Source organism: Apis cerana, linkage group LG5 (genome assembly GCF_029169275.1).
Source record: "Apis cerana isolate GH-2021 linkage group LG5, AcerK_1.0, whole genome shotgun sequence".
NCBI classification, from domain to species: domain Eukaryota; kingdom Metazoa; phylum Arthropoda; class Insecta; order Hymenoptera; family Apidae; genus Apis; species Apis cerana.
Window position 1 is genome coordinate 603,308 of NC_083856.1, and position 20,405 is coordinate 623,712.

The 20,405-nt window shown below is 18.8% G+C and overlaps 3 protein-coding genes across 18 annotated transcripts; 1 reads left to right on the forward strand and 2 right to left on the reverse strand.

The window, feature by feature from the left end:
• Positions 1 to 136: 136 nt before the first annotated feature.
• Positions 137 to 10,085, reverse strand: LOC108001294 (bestrophin-4-like). Of its 15 annotated transcripts, none has more exons than XM_062075725.1 (12): positions 6,416 to 6,663; positions 4,221 to 4,434; positions 3,826 to 3,952; positions 3,406 to 3,688; positions 3,052 to 3,186; positions 2,819 to 2,985; positions 2,299 to 2,468; positions 1,944 to 2,174; positions 1,783 to 1,863; positions 1,531 to 1,682; positions 1,296 to 1,421; positions 137 to 1,025 (listed from the first exon to the last, which is right to left on the reverse strand). In XM_062075725.1, the coding sequence occupies exons 4-12, from the start codon at positions 3,582 to 3,584 to the stop codon at positions 233 to 235; spliced, it is 2,034 nt and encodes a 677-aa protein (XP_061931709.1). In that variant the 5' UTR covers positions 3,585 to 3,688; positions 3,826 to 3,952; positions 4,221 to 4,434; positions 6,416 to 6,663; the 3' UTR covers positions 137 to 232. The 15 variants fall into 15 exon arrangements, with proteins under 15 accessions (XP_061931709.1, XP_061931716.1, XP_061931705.1 ...); XM_062075732.1 differs by lacking the exon at positions 4,221 to 4,434 and adding an exon at positions 5,211 to 5,278 and having other exon boundaries at positions 2,299 to 2,405; XM_062075721.1 differs by lacking the exon at positions 4,221 to 4,434 and adding an exon at positions 5,211 to 5,278.
• A 1,733-nt stretch (positions 10,086 to 11,818) lies between these two features.
• LOC108001307 (RNA polymerase II-associated protein 3) lies at positions 11,819 to 14,952 on the forward strand. Of its 2 annotated transcripts, XM_017062256.3 has the most exons (9): positions 11,819 to 12,094; positions 12,169 to 12,378; positions 12,447 to 12,578; positions 12,947 to 13,191; positions 13,299 to 13,509; positions 13,611 to 13,937; positions 14,102 to 14,368; positions 14,475 to 14,667; positions 14,748 to 14,952. In XM_017062256.3, exons 2-9 carry the CDS (start codon positions 12,241 to 12,243, stop codon positions 14,840 to 14,842), a joined length of 1,608 nt encoding a protein of 535 aa, XP_016917745.1. In that variant the 5' UTR covers positions 11,819 to 12,094; positions 12,169 to 12,240; the 3' UTR covers positions 14,843 to 14,952. The 2 variants fall into 2 exon arrangements, with proteins under 2 accessions (XP_016917745.1, XP_028524245.1); XM_028668444.2 differs by lacking the exon at positions 14,102 to 14,368.
• On the reverse strand, positions 14,946 to 18,504 carry LOC108001279 (TRAF3-interacting protein 1). Its single transcript, XM_017062218.3, has 10 exons — positions 18,098 to 18,504; positions 17,902 to 18,019; positions 17,696 to 17,808; positions 16,680 to 16,955; positions 16,243 to 16,613; positions 16,040 to 16,165; positions 15,719 to 15,965; positions 15,504 to 15,623; positions 15,349 to 15,434; positions 14,946 to 15,259 (listed from the first exon to the last, which is right to left on the reverse strand). Exons 1-10 carry the CDS (start codon positions 18,230 to 18,232, stop codon positions 15,109 to 15,111), a joined length of 1,743 nt encoding a protein of 580 aa, XP_016917707.2. The 5' UTR covers positions 18,233 to 18,504; the 3' UTR covers positions 14,946 to 15,108.
• Positions 18,505 to 20,405: the final 1,901 nt, after the last annotated feature.

Below are 20,405 nucleotides of genomic sequence, written 5' to 3' on the forward strand. Positions count from 1 at the left end.
ATTATATATTTTTAATTATTATATAATATATAATATAATATAATATATTTATATAATATTATATAAATTTAATTATATAAAGAATTAATTTTTTCCAAGAACAATAATAACATTGAAATAGTGATGAAACGTAGTATTACTTTTATAATATTTTATAATAATAAATACTTTTACATAATATTATACATTCTTTAACAAATATTACATATATATATAATTGCAATTTTAAAATTTATTCTTCTTTACATGAAGAGCTTGTATCATCATCAGATATATTATTTTTTAGATTTTGTGGAATTTCTTCTAACTTCAAATTTGGTGAGCTTCTTGAACATGGCAATGATTTTTCAATCATTGATATGTTATCTGTTGTAATTTTTTTATTCATTTTCACAATTTTTTTCCATTGAATACCTTTTTTTTTACCTAATCTCATTGATCTATGTCTTTTTACAAGAAATTTGGGATTCTTATTTTTTGGCACTGTTGCTCTTATCGAAGTTGATAAAGGTGTTTCTGGCAGTGTTAAATGATACATTGTATGATGGCATTGTATTTGACATGTATCTGAATGAGAGCTATCATTGGGATTTGTATTAATATTATCAGACGAATATACATTTTCGAAATTAAATCGTTTTTCTTCTTGAGAACATTCTGAAGCTTCAAATGAAAATGATTGCACAATATTTGATGTTTCTTTCCATGGATTTATTTTGGTTGTGTATACGATAGGTGTATCTATAATTTCTTTCGTAAATTTTGATAAATTGGATGTACTTGACCAAGGTTGTATAACAACTTTCGGACTTTTTGTTAACATAAAAAGTGGTTTTCGGTTTGTATCGATTCGTGATATCGAATGCTTTCCTAGGGATGAAAATTTCTTCATGGTTTCTGTTATAATTTTTTTCCGTTGTTCTGTTTGATTAACTTGGACCGGTTCTTGAATATCAAATTGTAAAATTGTTTCAGAATAAGTTTGATCAATTGTCGTAGGTGTTTCAGAGTGTTGGCTAATCTGGCTGAAACAAACGAGTCTAATTTAAGAAAATTTAATTTCAAAAACAATTCTTTTTTTTATAAGTTCTTTTTTTCTCTCTATCTTGCAATTTAATACACTTTTAATATATTATTTAATATAATTTTTTATTTAATCTTTTATTATTTGTATTTTTTTTTTGCATATATGTTATTCTAAACAATAATTTTTATTTTTTAAAATAATACTTTAAAAAAATAAAGTAAAAAAAATAAGTAAAATAGTTATGTAAAAATTGGCATAATAATTTTACCGTTTTTCACATAATGGACTATCATTAGCTAAACTTATAGTTGATGTGTGATGTGAGGATTTTATATCTTCTTCTTCTTCTTCTATAACATCTGGTAGAAACATGGTTTGTTTTTCCTCAGGAACTCTAGATATTAATGAATATTAATTTTAAAATTATTTTCTTACTTGTTAATATTTTAAATACATTCATTTACAATTTTCATATATAATATAATATAATTTACAATACTAACGTCATATTTGCTACACTACCACGATAAGTTTTCTTTTTATAAGCTGCTGCTGCTTCAGTATATGGTAAGATTAGATTTTCAGCATCAAAATAAATATCTTTAACTAATGGTGGACATCTATTCATAAGAGTATCTACTCCCAGATATGATACCTAAAATACGTTAATTAATATTAAATATAAAAAATGAAAAAATAAAATTATATAATTTAAATATATTAAAAAAAATATAGATAAAAAAGTTCAATTATACTTTGGCATGACGATCAATTATCCAATTTAATTCAAAATCTTCATCATCATCACCAAAAGGATTAATTAATTGTTCTGCTACCTATTAAAGTATTATATTATATTTTATTATTATTTTAATAATTATTATTATATTTTTATGATAGTAAAAATTAAAAATACCTTTAATAAACCCATAAAAAAGAAAAATTGTAGAATTGTAAAAATAGGTATATAAATGTCAATTTGTAGTTGAAATTGTTTTTCTTTGCCCTCGATGTATTGGCGAGCAATTAAAGCTACTCCAAAAAAACTATATGTTGCTAATGTTACCACTTGAGTATAAACTAATGGAATTGATATCCAATCGAAACTCCATAAGAGGCCACATTTTGTACGAAATTCATTAAATTCCTATTATAATTATTATTTAATTTTACTTATTAATGTAATTTATTAATGGATTATATGTAATCATGGATTAATATGTAAAGTTTTATAATTACACATTCTTTTTATGTCATAAAATATGATATACCTCCATAATTAATTTCAATCCCTGAGGATCAGGAATCCTATGATTTTGGCGCGCCTCTTTCAGAAGATTAATAAACCATGTACAAGGGATCCAATAAGTGTTGAATTCTAAACTTGGAACCGCCAAAAACAAATCTAATTCAAGTGATGTCATAAAACCTACAAAGTGATCTATTTAATGAAGTATTTAGTCAATCAATGTAATATTAATAATTAAATGTCAATATCAAAAATTAATTTTATTTAAAAATTTTTATATTTTTATGGATATAAACAAATTTATTATATACAATTTTATATATATTTTATTAAAAAAAATTATCTTTATCAAAATAAGTTTTTAATTTAAATTTATTTTATTCTTATTCTTGTAAAAATTTTTTATTATTTTCATATCATAAGTTTTAGTTAGTCTTTCTTCAAAATAAATAAATTTATATATATATATATATATATATATATATATATATTTTGGGAATATATATGAGTTAAAATTATATTCAGCTGAAAGAAAACTTTACCAGAATCAACGACGTGATCAAGTGTTGGAAATCGTTTTTTTACTGCTGAACTGATCGAACGTAACACAAGTATCAAGGAAAGATTCAAATAACGCATCAGAGCTCTTCGAAGAGTACGACCGTATTCATCATTTCCAGTAATATATAACGCAATTAAATGCATAAGTCTATCAATATAATAATCGTTAATATTAAGTTTTGTATTTTATTAAATATTTATTTTTATAACTTACTTATCAGGCCAGGGTATTGCTTGATATTGTTGCCACCATCTTTGAGCAACATAAGATACATAGAATCCAAGAACAAAACTTAATGGAATTAAATTAATAAAATTGTCACAGTAAATAACGATCTGTTCGAATTCTCTAAATATAAAATAATTAATAATTAATACTTAATTTTTTAAACGTTTTCTTTTTTATTTTATAAATAATTTATAATGAGATAAATATTATTTCTATTTTATTATTTTATTATTAATTTTTTTGCATTAATATAAATATATAATACAAAGCTTAATCATAGAAACATTAATTATAGTTTAACTTATTATTCTACTGTTTAGTAAAAATTGAATTGCGAACCTTTTTTGTGTAGAATTTAATATATGACGGTAAACAGCAGAAAGTCCAGCAAATAAAATTAGAAATAAAAGTAATTCTCTATAGATAAGTTTGTAGAGTGAACCTCTCCACATAAAAAGGAGTCTGGTGAATCCACCTCTGGTAGAGTTTGCAACTTGATACTGATATGAAACAGTCATTCTTCTTTTATTCAATATTTATCAGGTTCGTAATGGAAGAATTTTGTCGTAACAATAGTAATTTCTTTCTTTTCATTATTACTGTAAACTTCATCTTTATAAACCTGATAAAAATTATTTCTATAATACTTATATATAATTATGTAATAATATGAATACTTTCTTCAAATATTGGATTTTTTGCATGGAATTTTTGCATAAATTTTATATCATTTTCGTAACATTTTAAATTAATAAATACCTTAAATATTGTGAAATAAATATATGATGAAATAAAACATCTTTCTAATGAAATAATAATTTCAATTATTTTGTTTACAACTTTTTTTCCATAAAAGAATTATTAATTCAAAATCCATTGTAGATTTCTGTAAGTAGATGAAATGTTTAATATAATATAAATAATTTTATTTAACATAATATTTTATAATTTTAAATAAAAATTTAAAAAATCAAATATCATATTATTATTGAAAATTAATTATTTTAATTTACTAAAATATTTCAATTTAAAAATAAAAATTATAAATATTTGATTATTAATCCTAATCAAGTAGAAAAAGAGGCTCTATACTTGAAAATACAAATTAGATAAGTATGAATAAAAATATTGAAGAAGAAAAAAAATTATATTACTATATAATATTGTTAATATTGTTAATATACAAGAATTGTTGAATAGATATCGAATATAGAATTCGATAAAGAATATCGAATAGTTTGGGATTTGTGCCAGTAGATATGTAACAGTGTTGTTAAATATAACTTCGAACATCAGAATAATTGTCGTTTTGAGTAAACATAATATTTATACCACAATTGCATCTTAATATTATTTATTGATAGATTGCTATTAAAAATTTTTCTTGGATTAATAAATTATTATCATATAATACATTTTAGAAGATTTTTCAATTAAAAAGAATAATAAATTACTATCATAAAGAATCTTTAGTGAAGATTTTATAAATGATTAATGTAATAATTTATAATTAATGTATAATTAATTAATAAAAAAGACTATACATATTTTAGCAATATATATTTTTCTGATTTTTTTAATATTGTAATTTCTTATGACAAAAAATTTAAAATATTAAATAAATCTAATTCAACATTAATATTATTTATTAAGTGATTCTTAAATTTTCAATAGTTCATAATTTGAACTATTTATTAAATATTGATTATATCCTATTTGTTAAATCTTGATTATAAAGTTTAAAAACAAACTTAAATATTTTCTTTTACAATAAAACTTTTCTAATAGTTTATATACTTTGAGTTACTTTTTAAATTTTTTATGTGCTAATAAAATAAAATTCTTCTCTACATTAAAAATCTTTGAAAAATGAGGATAAATAATAAATATATTAATATATGAGAAATTTTACTTTCTAATTGTTAGATTCATATTATAACTAACAGAAATGTTACATAAAAATTTATTTTTATACAATTACATATCTATTAACAGTAAATATTTAATTTAATAAAAAATATTTTAAACGAATAATATTTTTAACGAAAAATTATATTCTTATTATCATTATTTAATAAAAAAATATCTGATTTATGAATTTTTTAATTGAATTTTTTCTGTGGAATCATTAATGTTGTAATCACTTGTTCTGTGTTGTTTTTAATGACACGTGTCTAACAGATCATCTGATGGCCGCTCGATTTTCCTCGATCTAAAAATATGTTGTTCAAAAGAAGCATACGACATTGGCCAAACTACAAAATGCTTTTGTTTTAATATAATTTTTAAATAAATTAAGTTATTAATTAAAACTAATTCAAAGCGATTTATTTTCTATTAATTATTTATTATCTATTTAGATAACTTAATAGAAATATATAATTAATATATCAACATTCAGAATTCAAAAATATATATGTATTATAAAAAGAATATATATGACAGATGAAGTGAGTGAAAAGAGAGTCAAATTTATAACAATTTTTGTAGATATATTGATAAATAGTTATGGAATTTTATTAGAATTCATAAGTACTTTTAAAGTTTGTAATTAATTTTATTTCTTTAATATGTTGTTGAAAAAATATGATATGAATTTATTTTTTAGTAATTTTTTTAAATTTTCTATAACTTAAAAAATTATATTTTAAAAAGATATATTTTTGTATAGAATTATATGTTATAGTAAATATTTCTTAAAATTATTTACACGAAAATATAATTTTTGCTCTTTGGATTATATATTCAAATTAATAATATTTAAATAATTTAAAAATATAAATATTATATATTGATTTATTTCAAAAATATATATTAAAAATATATATTTTCTCATTATTATTATAATATATTATTATATATTTCATATATAAAATACTTTGCAAAAATTATATATTTATGTATTATATAATTATATAATACAATTTATAATCTAATATAAATATTTATAATAATATTTAATAGCATTTAATTGTAATTAAAATCTTTATCAACAGACAAATTAATTGTTATGAATTAAATTCTTGTATAAGAAAGAAATTAATTATTTTAATCAAAACTTAATTCAGTACTTAATGTAGTAACATTGATAATAAAGTTTTTCATGTTCATACAAATCAATTCTAACGTTTTTTAATTTTTTTATTGAAAATATTTGTATAAAATAATTTAACTAAAAATAATCATTTATTAATTTAAATGTTTTCTATTTCTTGTAGAAAATATTTTAAATTAATCTATTTTAAGAGTTGCATAAAATATTTTCATAGATTTGTTTCCAACTATTCAATTATTTAAAATTTGAATTTTATACACGTGGCATGTGAAAAATAAATGCACTTTTTAATACTTTATTAAATATATATTCGATGAATATCTAATTTATTTATCACATATATATTATATTGATTGAATTAAAAAAAATTTTTAATAAAATTTGTTTATGGTTATACAACAACACAAAAGTTTTATAATTATATTTTAGAATGTAATTTATTATCACACTAGTGATTTGAAAGAAACTTTTTATCGAAAAAAGCTTCAATATAAAAAACGTTTGGTCAGTTATATGCATCCAAGGCTAGTTAGCGCTAAACTGATTCGCTAAGAAAATCGTCATAATATTAACATTGAAGCTAGTCAATTCTGATCCGATGGCAGATACCCAAATCTAAAAGAGGTCGAATGTCAAGCTCTATTAAGTAATTATTATTCGATTTATTAATTTAATATTATTTTGTTAGTTCTATTATTATTTATTTTTTATTTTTAAAAAAAATATATTTACTTTTAATTCAATTATTCAAAAATGTTTCATGATATATATTAGAAATATCATTAATAGATTGTATTTTCATTAAAATTTTGTTTTGTTTGAAATAGATTATTAGTTAATAATTTACAGTTAATAATTGTGATTAATGTTAAGATAAAGAATTTGTATAAATATAGATGTTCCTAATTTATATTTAAATATAAATATTTATAATAATATTATATAGCATTTAATTGTAATTAAAATCTTTATTATTAATTTTTATTATACTAAATACTAAATTAATACTAAATTAATGTATATTTATAATAATTTTTTTAAAATCATCATATAAAAAATTTAATTTATATAAATTTGTTGAAAATTTGTTGTTTCTATATAAATTATTTTATTCTTATACATGTATAAGACATATCTAATACGTATATATATTTTGTAATTAATTAAATTGCTGTCAAAAATTTTATTTAAAAGTTATGTTGTTTAAACCATATACGATGTACAAAAGTATAAGATTTTATTCCATAAATATACAGATTAATAGATATGATAAATCTAATGCTTTTTTATATTACAAAAATTTAAAGATTATTCCCTTACTATTTTTGTCATATGCAACGATATTGGCTCAAACGATTACAATTAATAGCAGTTGGAATTAAAATTGAATTTTATTGAATAAAATTAATAAAAACGTAATTATTTTATAGGCTTTCATGGCTCAAATTTAACTCATACTTAAAAATTTGACACTCACACATTTTAACTGCTTATAAATAATACTAACGTGATGAAATAAAATACTTGATATATCAATGAAAAAAAGTTGTTCACATTTTATATATCATGATAGTTCTAAAACGAACTAATTTTATGTATGTAAGAGAGAAAAAAAAGAGAGAAATGAAGAATAAGAGAGATAAAAAAAATTCCATAATAACATTGCTATAAATAATCCATAAATAATAACATTGCTCCACAATATCGTTTAGAAATAATATTTTCATAAAATTTTTATATTATACTATAAATATTTATTATGTTTTTAAATAATATAAATAATATAATAATATAATAATATATAATATAATATATAATATAATAATATAAAAATAAATATAAATAATTAAATAAAAAATACATTTTTTTATTTTTTTTTTAATAAAATAAGAATTTTTAATAAAATAAGATTTTGAATATTAATTTTTGCTTCTCTAACATTCAAATTCAAATTTGTACTATCAAAAATATTTAAAATATTATCTTATATTTCAGATAAGCATTAAATAATTGATTTTCTATTCTTTTTCTATTTCTTTTTTATTTTTAACGAACGTTGTCGAATGTTGTTTTTAATTATTGAGAAAGCCTTATCATAATGAATAGTTCACTCTCTAAAAATCTTAAATTCTTAAAATCCTCAATTTATATGAATAGACATTAGACATTTTTTATTGACATTGAATAAAAGAATACAATTTCTATCAAAATTATTCAAATTCTTTGTTTTAATTCATACGTTAAATAATTCGTGTATTAAATAAATTTTATATATGATTTGATATATCTATTAATTATATTTGTGTTAAGACTAATTATAGTTGTACTAAGACTTAGAAGACAAAATTTAAAAATGTCGCATTTTACTGTACAAAAAGAATAAAGTGTAATATGTTATAAAATTATTGTCTTTATCGAATAATTATTTTTTTTAAGCAAAGGAAATAATTTTTAAAAGAAAATAATTGCATCAATATAAATGTTTAACTATTAACTCTATCTGCGATAACTTTTTTCAATCATTATTAATTAATTTTTTTAATATATGTTAAATATTATATATAAAAATTAATATTAATTAATAACAATTCAAGGAATTTTATTAATCTTGATTTCATTTTTTATTTTTATTGTTATTCTGCCAAATAATTTTACAAAAAATTGATTGTTTCTCAGATTTTTATTATTTTAAGATGTATTGTATATTTCATTTGCTATATCACTTAAAATTTCTAAAATTAAACATCAAAATTTTGCATTCTGTTGAAAACAAAGCAAATGACGCGTAATAAAATACTTTAAAACTTTAGGCCATTTATATGATGTTTGCAATTAAAGAATGTAAATTACAAAAATATTTTGCATAATTGTTTTACATTTATACCATAGACAAGATATAATATATGATAGATTAAATATTTAATTGAACTTCTTATTTCATAATCTGAAATATTAAATTTATAGAAAAAAAAGAGTTCTTAAATATATTTTTAGAATGATGAGTATAGAAATTATATTTAATTTAACTGTTGAACTATACAAGTTGATAGAAAGATAAAGAAAACAGATAAAAATAATTACAAAAATAATATAAAAAAAATGTAATTATATATATTTTTTACATTTTTATATATATTATGTTATATAAATTAGAAAATTTTTACACCATATGATTTTTCTATATCTATTTTATTAACTAATTAAACAAAAATTTACGCTTTTTTTATAAAATAATAAAAACATTGTTTATTTTTTAAATTTATTTTATTTAAAATTTTGTCTAAATATAAATTTATTAAAACTATTTTTATCTAATAGAAAATAAGAATATTCTTCCGAAGCATAAATTTTCATTAACAAATTTAAGAAAAAAAAGGAGAGAAAATAAATATAAAATTCTATTATATATCTATTCTATTTGGATTTTCATTAATTTTTGAAATATTAATAAAAATTTTAATCAAAAACCTTAACTTAAAGTAACTAAAACTTAAAGTATACAGATAATACTATTCGAAACAGCAATCGTAGTCGTCAAATATCAAGTAGCTAATGATGTAATAACGATTTATTTAACACATTGCAGCGATACAATGACTTATTATAACGTAACCGTATAATGATTGCTTAATATCAGAAAAAATACATATCACAACTAAAAATTTTCTATTTCTATATAATAATATATAGAAATTAGAATCTTAAGTCTTTAACATAACAAATCTTATAATTTTATCTGCTTTTAAGCAAACAAAAAGTAATCAAAAAATTTTTTTTTTGATTACTGAAATCAAAAATAAAAAAAATAATAGTAGTAAAAAATAAATTAATTATCAGTATTGCCAATTATCCATGACTTACTTATTATTTTTCTTCTCTTCCAAACTTTTCAAATTTCAATCAATCAGAAACAAAAATTTTTTGTAGAAGTACAGCCAATTAGTTCTTAATCATTTGTTTGAATACCAAGTATTTATGAAATTTAATTTTATTTAAAATTATGAAAATAATCATTTGGTGAAAATTTATACAGAAATCTTTTTCCATTATTGCCAGACTCTTAACGTTATTTCCTGTTAAAAGAACAAAGAATATAAGGTGATACTGTTTTAAGGAATTATTTTTATATCAATTTAATTCAATTTAATATTTTTATATCATTTTTGTAAATTATTTAGAGAATATTTACAATCATAATTTTTAAAATTTTAATCTGGCTGAAATGTAACGTGATCTTAAGATGTAGAATTATATTTTCTAATAATCTTAATAAATCTTAAAAATCTTAATAATCAATATCACAGAATACATAATACATACATATGTATGTACTCGTGCGTGTGTGTGTACATTCACATTTGTATAATGATACTGAATCTAAAATGAAAAAAAAAGCATTCTCTATTTTTTATATATTACTAGGTTTTATATTATACTATATATTATTAGGTATTTTATATTATTATATTATTTTATATTATATATTATTATATTATTTTATATTATTTTTTAGATATTATTAATAATAATATGTTTGTATAGTTAAAATTAATTGATTGAAAGTCAGCATTGAAAAAAAATTTATTTTTGCATTGCTAATATTTTTTTATATCATATTTGTTAAATTATTGTATTTAATATATTATACATATAATAATAAATAATATTTGTTATATATAAATAATATGTTAATTAATGTTATTAATTAAATGTTATTATTATAAAATTTGTTTTATAATATATTATTCGAATTTTATTTTACTTTATTATTATTATTTTTAATAAATGATTTTCTAAGTGTTATTATCAAATAATATAAATCATATAATATATATAAATATATCAAATAATATATATTATTACAAATCAAGTGATTTTTTTCTTGCCAGATTGCCATTTAATTAAATTAAAAAAAAAGATGAGTATTAAACTAATAATTATAACAAATATAATTAATCTTGTAAAAGAACTTTTCAAAATTTTTGGTATATATACCAACTTAAGATAGATAAATTTGAGTTAAAAGTTCATAAGATAATTAATCTTTTATACTAATATCTTTTATACTAAGATCTTTTATACTAAATAATCTGTGATATATACAAGATATTGAATATTATAGTTTATTTAGTGATATAATTCAATATAATTTTTTATCTATAAAAAAATATTTGTTACATTTAACATACTTATTTTTTCCAACATATATTATTTAGCTTGTTCGTGCTCAATAGTATGTAACCAATGTTATTATCACAATTCGATTATGTTATGTGCTCTGTGATTGGCCAATATTTTTTGTTAACAAAGTCATAACGAAAAATTTTGTAAAGGAAAATGATGCTTGAAATTATCTTAAGAATTTATAATTAATAGATGTTTTCACATTTTTGAGTCACCTATTCTTATTTTTTTATACTAATTCTTATCTCGTTCGTATATATATTAGATCTATCCTTTGATAGTAGTACAGATTATAACATATTAAATGATATAAGAAATATTAATTCGATATATTACAACATGCGATACAATATTTCATAAGATGTCACGTCTATACTGTTTCTTTGTGTTATAAATGATACAATGTAAACAATGAATAAGTTAGTTCATTTTTTTAGATAATGAGGGCTCTTAAGCACAATTCTTAATATATTGAACAAGAAAATACATTAAATATTAAATCTACTCTAATGTTATTTATGGCATAATATTTAAAAACAGATTTCGAAATTTGTTGGAAGTGTTATATATGATAATTTTAACATTATTAAAATTATTTATTAACAATTAAAGTTCTAACATTAATTTACAAAAAAAAATATTTTTGTATACAATAATAAGAAAATAAGAAAATTAAGAAAATTTTTTGATTAAAAATATGATATAATAAATTTAATATAATGAATTATGTGAAATTTTTACGATATTAATATATGTTTATGATATATAAAAATATATAGTGCGAATAAAGTAAAAATTTTATTTTAAATCAAATATTTCAGTAAACTAATATATAAATGATGAAATCATTATTCATTTTTTAGGAAGTGCAAAAATTAACCTAAATTTATAACTGATATTTTAACTTCATCGTAATAATTATAATATAATAAAAAATGGATAAATCAATTTTAATGCAAAAACAAGTGAAGAATAATGCAGAAGATTTACAAAAAGAATTTCTTGATATGAAGAATTGGGAAGAACAAATGAAACGTAAAGATGATGAATTGAGAAAAGAACGAAATTGTCAAGTAAAAATTTTTTTGTTGAAGTAAGAATAAGAATATTTATAATATATATATAAGAATATTTTTTGTAGGTCACTTTACCACCAATTAGAACCAAACATAAAAATAAAATAAAAAAAATTTCAAAAAAAATAAATGAAATTGATACTAAATCGAAAAAAATAAAATCTTATGACTATTCTGCTTGGGATAAATTTGATGTAGTAAGTTTTATTATTATATTGTAAGAATTAAATTAATTTTGAATGTTATTATTAAATTTTATTTTAAAACAATTATTATAACTTTCTTTGATAATTTTTGAGAATTAAATATGTTTTTCTAAGTTTTTTTCTAAGTTTTAATAAAAATTAAGTTCTGAATTTCAATTTTTTAAATATAAATATTTAAAAACATTATAAATGATATTTAAATATTAATGATTTTTTATTATGAATTTTTAATTAAAAATAAAATTAAAATTGTGATTCTTGGAATTTATCAAATTTTATCAATGTGCGAAAAATATAAAATTTTGTATACAAAAAAAATAAAATTTTATATTTTTAATATTATTTATATTATTTTAAAGGATAAAGCATGCAAGGAAATAGACGAGGAAGAATATTCAGATGAATCCGAAGATGAATCAATATCTAAAGAACAATTAGAAAAAGCACATCAAGAAGCAATGAAATATAAAAATGAAGGCAATATTTTTGTGCAACAAAAAAAATGGTCTAAAGCAATTGGTTGTTATAGTAATGCTATAAAAATATTTCCATATGATGCAATATTTTATGCAAACCGGGGACTTTGTCAATTAAAATTAGACAAGTACATATATATTTATATTCTAATTATATTTTGCATATTAAATTAAAAACAATAAAATGATATAGTTAGATATTATATTTTTATAAAGATATTATATTTTTCTGCAGTTTCTATTCTGCTGAATCTGATTGCTGTACTGCAATACAATTGGATGAAACTTATATAAAAGCTTATCATAGAAGGGCAATAGCTAGAATGAATTTAAAGCATTACAAGGAAGCTAAATTAGATTTAGAAAAAATTTTAAAATTAGAACCTTTTAATAAGGAAGCTAAATTATTATTTAATCAAATTGAAAACAAAATTAAATATTTAAAGGTAATTAATAAATAAAAATCATTTAATTAAATTTATTTATTTAAGATAAAAAAATTAAAAAATTAAAATTAAAAAATTAAATTAAAAAATATTTCATACAGACAAGCATTGAAGTAGAAGAAGATACAAAAGAATTATCTAAAAGTACAACATTTGAAAAAAAAATTGTTGAAAAAATGTGGAATAAAACTACATTAAATGTACAAACAGCAAATATTAAAAATACTGAAATTAATTATATGGAAGATGATAAAAATATTAAAGATATTATAAACAATAAAAATAAAATAAAAGATAAGAAAGATGATAATGTGCATGATATAGATATAAAAAATAAAAGGGATCCACGTATTCCAGATTGGTTACCAGAAAAAGATAATGTTATTGTTATAGAACCAATTGAAAAACCCCCACATTTACACTCAAAGGTAAAATTATTAATTAAAAAATATATATAGATATATTAAATATTTATTATACTAAATATAATAATACTATACTAATAGTTATTAATATTTATTATATTATATATTATATTTAATTATAAATATAATATTTATTATATTTATAATATTATATTAAATTTATACAGAAATCATTGATAAAAATACCTATTCAAGAAATAGAATTTGTTATTAATTATAATTATATTAATGACAAAACAATATGCATTGAAAATGATCAACAGAAAAAAGAATTTGATAAAGATAATAATCTTATGAAAAATAATAGTTGTGTTAAAACTTTTAAATCTTTAGAAGATATTAATACTGTACCTCCAATTCCTAAAACAGCCGTACAATTTATAATGAATTGGAAAACAAATAAATCACCAGAATTTAGATATAAATATTTAAAGGTAGAAAAATATATTTAAAGATTATAATTTTTTAGTAAATAAAATATTGTAATTATAATTTATAAATTAGTGAATTATTTAATAAAATTATTAAATCAAATTTCAGCAATTACCAAAAGAAAGTTTACCTAAAATATTTCAAGATTCAATGGAATCTGATATTTTTTGTCAAATAATAGAAATTTTAAAAATAGAATTTATAAAAAGGAAAGATTTAATATTCCATTATCTAAAAGATCTTAGTCAAGTTAAACGATTTAGAACATTTATCATGTTTATTAGTGACAGTGATAAGAAAAGTATGTATTATTGCTTAAAATCTAAAATGGTATAAAACATTGGTAATATTTTTTTTCAATGGATTTTTGTTAATCTTTAGGTTTAAAAATGCTTTTCGAATATTGCAAGATAATTGAAAATATATCTCAAGATGAAATTTCAATTTTAGAAGATAAATACGAAGTTAAAAAATAAGTTGAAAATTTATTAATAGAAATATTTATGAATGATATTATAAGATTAAGTTATATATTTTGTACAAATGTTTTTATTCTAATAAGTAATAAATAAACGCATGAAAATTATAAGAGTTTTTATGTATTATTTACATATTATATTACATTTTGTACATATTTTTATATACGTACAATAATTAACTTAATAAAAGAATGTATAAATAATATAAACTTAAAAAAAGAAATTATGTTAAAATTGATAAAATATTATTATTCTAATGAAAATTAAATATGACCATTTAATAATGTTTGTATTCTTTGATCGTTTTTTATAACTTGTGATTTTGCTTGACATATTTTATTCAATTGTATTTTCATATTATGATCAATTTCTTTTAATGTTTCTTTCATAGGTTCTATTAATTCTTGTGTTTTCCTAAAAAGAATTATTAATATTATATACATATATAATCTTAAACGATATATTTTTTTATTAAATTTTATATATAAAATTTATATGCTTACATTTTTTCAATTTTTAATTGTTCATTTACTTGTTGATATTGATTTTTCCATTCTAATAATTCTTTTTGCATAATTTCTACATCTTCCTGTAAATAATAATTTATATTACAAATATATTATAATAAATAATAAATTAATAATAAATAATAAATTACCTGAAAATAATCTAATAACTTTCCAAGTGGATTTGTTGCACGAGTTAAAGTTTGTATCGTATTTCGTAATTTATCAATTTCCTTTGTTATTATGTCACGCTTTGAACTTATATCCCATGCCTAAAAACAAATTTATATTTCATATATTAAAGACATAATAACATAAAAAAAAATTTTATGTTAAAATAATATAACAATAATTAAATTATACTTACAATATTTGTTTTTTTAGGCATTACATCTACACTATCATTATTAACTAATTCTTTTTGTGTTTCTAATATTTGAGCAACAAGATGCCCATGTTCTTGTGTTAATTGATCATTAACTTTAAAATTTGTACTGTTTTCTAAAGAATCGCTACCATTTCCTTTAGTTTCCATAACTACCATATCTTCAGCATCATCATCTTCTTTGAAATCAGAATTTTCTACAATAACATTAATACTTCCCATAGGTGTCCTAAAAGAAAATATTAATAATTTATACTTCATATAAATATTTTTTATAAAAAGCTTTGTAAAAATGATTCTAACAGTATCTCTTCATTAACAATTAACTCTGTTTTTCCTCGAATTTTGGGTGCTGCAGGTCTAGCACTAATTGGTCTTGAACTAGATGGACGTAAAAAAGTTCTTGGTCTAGAAGTTGATTGTGAAATACTAAAAGTATTTATTATTAAATATTATAAATATTTTAATTTAATTTTTTATAAGATAAAGTATTAGATAACTAATACCTAACATCTTTATTTTCTGATTGAATCCTTTGAATTTGTGATTGATCAGATTTTTTAATATTTTGTATAGAAATTTCATTATCTGTATTTTGTAATTTATTTGTATCTTCATCTATTTTATTATTTTTTACAATTGATGTAGATTTCAATTCAGAATTTGATATATTAACTATTTGATTTTGTAATTCATTATTTTCAGCATGTATTGTCTGCTTTGATTTATTTTCAGATTCTTTTTGCTTTTCATCTATTTTTTTGTCTAATTGTAAAGGAGTTATTTCAGATAAGCATGTAGAGGATATATTTTGTTTAGATTTAGCAGATAAAGATCTTTTTTTATGTCCAGATGGAGAAATTTTCTCTTGCATTAACTAAAAAATATATATTTAATTATAATTTTTCATCTTTATATTCAAAATATAAATATATTAATTTACCTCAACTTGTATTGTTTCTATATTGTTTTTAATATTTTTTTGAGATTCTTGATTTTCTGCTTTATATGTTTCTTCATGTTTTGTTATATTATTTTCATTAAAACCTTTTTTTTTTTGTTCTGTAGATTTTTCTTTTGTTGATGTAGTTTTTTTTTGTAATGTTTCCTTTGATGATGATCTTTTTTCATTTCTTGTTATAGACGATTTATTTTTTGAACTAGATTTACTTTTTCCAAAATTTTTCTTATATTGTTCAATAGCTTCCACACTACTTATCTGTTTAATTTATAAAATTAAATAGTTTTAATTTCAAGAATAGAAAATTTTGAATGTTTTTACGAATTGATATATTAATTTAATAAATAAATTTCAAATAAAATTATCATTTTATTAATTTTATTTTTATTAGAAAGAATACAAATCTATGTATATTTAGAAATGCTTTATTTTAAAATTGGCTATCAAATTGGCTTTTCTCATTACTCATATTTAAAAACCATATTTATTATATTTATAGTTATTATTATAACTTCAGTCATTGTAATTTCGGTTATCCAATTGATTTATATTTTATTTTCACATTTCATGAATTCATAGAATGCTCAAGCTCATTGTATGTATCGATATTGAATATCAATTTACATCCGAATTAATATCCTAGTTATACATACATCTCAATATATTTGTATATGATATCATTACAAGAAAAAATGGAAATTGTCACTTTTTATTGGCTAACACAGTGAGAAAAGGCAATATGCCAACCAATATGGTAACCTATAAAATAAGCATTTTTAAATATTTTTGACTTAATAGTGAAATATTATTTTTGATTTTTGATTCCTGACGTTAAAAGTGTAACTTTTGTAATCTTAAATTCTCTTAATAAATAAAAAAAATCCTAAAAATTTTATAAATATTCTATGAACTCTATGAACTAAAGTTTTAACATTAAAATATCATTAATTTTTCTATTAATTTCTTTTTTATATTTATAAATATTTGATTAATATTACCTTTTTATCTAAAGCTTTTCCAATTGCTTGCAATAATTCATTTGTTTTAGTTGGTTCTTGACCTGAAATTATCTTACTGGCTCTTACAGTTAAATTAATTCCAGTAATTAACTCTGAAATTATTGTATGATATATTTATTTGAAATGAATTTGAATACTAATAATATCATATTTTTATATTATATTTAAAAAAAATTATAACTTACTGACAACATCGATCAATTTTGTTAAATAAGCTAGTTTCGCCTCTTTGTTTTTTATATTTTCTGAATTTAGCTCTTCCTCTGAATACAAACCATTTAAAAAACCAGTTTCATTTATGATCTATGATACCATTTATTTATTAGTTACAAAATTTTTTATATTATGTTTTATTTAGAACATAAGTAAGAAATACGTTACTGCTGATATAATATCATGAAGAAACCGAAATGGTGGTTTTCTTAATAATTTTTCAGTAAGTGGTGGTTTTCTAAAATACTTTCCGAGTAAATCTTGAGTTTTTTTAATTGTTTCCGGTTTTATGTCATCTACCATTGTTAATTATAAATAAAATATATCATTATAATAGACATTTCTTATCCTTACTGAAGTTTGTGTTGTATTAAATGGTTGCTTGGCGACCATGTAATACAATATAAATAATATATGTCTAGTACTACATATATCGTTAACGAACTGTTGCTAATGCAATCATATTATAACACAAATCAAAATTAGATATTAACAAAGTAAAAAATTAATTAGTTACTCTAAATAAAAATTTTATTTAAAAAAGCTTGAATATTTTATTACTTACTATAGTTGATTACTATAGTATTACTTTGTATAACCTCGATCATTTGATGTTATAATTAATTATGATTATTTCGTGTTTTGAATAAAAAATTATTAAAATAATTTTATTTTTAATTTTAATTATTAAAAATTTTGTTCATTTCTGGAAGAAGTAAATATGACGCGGGACATGCTACTTTAAAAATTTAATTTATAATATAAAAAAAATAAAAAAAATATCTATATTAATATATATGTAGTTAATTAATTTTATTATTATTTATAAAGTTTATTTCATTGAAATTATAAAATTAATTAACAAAATTATTTTTAATTAATGACGAAAAATTTAATAGTTGATTAAATATCAATTTTTAAATAAATTTTTTTAGTAAATTTTAATAAGTAATAAAATAAATTTTAAATTATGTATAATATATATATATATAATAATAGTTTTCCAGATTTTTAATAATATTTTATTTAAAAATTGTTAAATAATATTTTTTTTATATATTTTTATATATTTTTTATATAATTTTCAAAGAAAGATTATAAAAATTAGTTTTTGTATTAAAAATAATTACTTAATTCTTTCTTCTTAAATAATTATTTAGAATTTTTATTTTAGCAAAATTGAAATTTTTATTCCGATTGCTAATAATTTTAGAATCGTTTTCTATACTGAATCGGTAACATCGCATGTTAATACGAAAATGGTAAAAAAATTTGATGATTACTGAATTCTTAAAAAGTAATGAATATTAATTTATATTCTATATTTCATCTATAAGTATAATTAATAGAATAATATGAATTGCTTATTTATAATGTTGTAAATTTTATTATTAATCATTTTCATAATTGTGCAATTATTAAAATTCAAAGATAAATATGTAACATTGGAATTATATATATTAATTTTTTTCTTGAAATTTAAAATAGCAGGATTTGAAATGAAAAACTCTAAAAAGAGAATAAATTTGTTTAATAATAATTTTAAATTATTTTTTTATATTATTCGAATTTAATGTAATCTTTAATCTATTTGTTTTAAACATTGCTATTCAATAAATAAAAATTAGTTTTAGATTTGTATTTTTAAAATTTTTTTTATTATCATTAGCATTATTATAATTCGAGGAATAGTGACTCGTTAAAATATCAGAATTTGTGAATAAGTATTGTTCAAAAGAAGACGAATAAATAGATAATATCGATGTGTTAGTATTTTATGATGCATTAATTAATCTGCGATGTATTTTAGTATTTATTTTAGTATTTTATGATGCATTAATTAATTTGCGATGAAAAGATGAATAAAAATTTTTATAATATTGTAAATGCAAAAGAAAAAAGATCGTCCATAAAATGCGATTCTTTATTTATTATTTAATTTCATTTTCTTTTTACAGAGACCATCATCTCTGTCATATTTTATAAAATATACACGTATTAATGTTCACATATGAAACATTTAAGTCTAAAATCATTTATGATTTTATTATTTGTATACTGACTATTCTATATGTTGATATATGTTTTTATTGTCACTGCTTTATTGAACTTTAATTGCACTTCCTATCAAGTTTTCGGGTTATATGTTAATCATGATTTCTAATGAGCTTGGCTTTTGTTTTAATATGTTTTGCTGATTTTTTTTTTATCAAAATTAAAATTATTTCACGACGTTCCATGAAAGATTCTTTTCGAAAATCATATTGAAATGAATTTACGTTATTCAAATGAATTATTTAGTTCCGCTAAGATGGATGTTGATTAAAATTATTAAATAAATTTTTCAGTAACATAATTCTTTGTAATGCAAGCATCATTTTAATATTTATACTCAAAAAATTATTTTAAAAATTATTTCTTTGAAATTAGTAATTTATCTATATTGAGTAAAAAAATTTAATGAAATAGAAAATTT

Bases quoted from the DNA above. Each gene is read 5' to 3' on its own strand.
- LOC108001294 (XM_062075720.1), bottom strand. From the start codon at position 3,584: ATGACTGTTTCATATCAGTATCAAGTTGCAAACTCTACCAGAGGTGGA. The intron at 2,469-2,818 runs GTAAAGTTTTCT...TTCATTAAATAG, and splicing joins TGATCACGTCGTTGATTCTG to ATCACTTTGTAGGTTTTATG. The intron at 1,422-1,530 runs GTTAGTATTGTA...ATTAATATCTAG, and splicing joins GGTAGTGTAGCAAATATGAC to AGTTCCTGAGGAAAAACAAA.
- LOC108001307 (XM_017062256.3), top strand. From the start codon at position 12,241: ATGGATAAATCAATTTTAATGCAAAAACAAGTGAAGAATAATGCAGAA. The intron at 12,379-12,446 runs GTAAAAATTTTT...TATTTTTTGTAG, and splicing joins GAAAAGAACGAAATTGTCAA to GTCACTTTACCACCAATTAG. The intron at 13,192-13,298 runs GTACATATATAT...ATTTTTCTGCAG, and splicing joins TGTCAATTAAAATTAGACAA to TTTCTATTCTGCTGAATCTG.
- LOC108001279 (XM_017062218.3), bottom strand. From the start codon at position 18,232: ATGGTAGATGACATAAAACCGGAAACAATTAAAAAAACTCAAGATTTA. The intron at 15,624-15,718 runs GTAAGTATAATT...ATTTGTTTTTAG, and splicing joins TGCCTAAAAAAACAAATATT to GCATGGGATATAAGTTCAAA. The intron at 15,260-15,348 runs GTAAGCATATAA...AATTCTTTTTAG, and splicing joins CAATTAAAAATTGAAAAAAT to GAAAACACAAGAATTAATAG.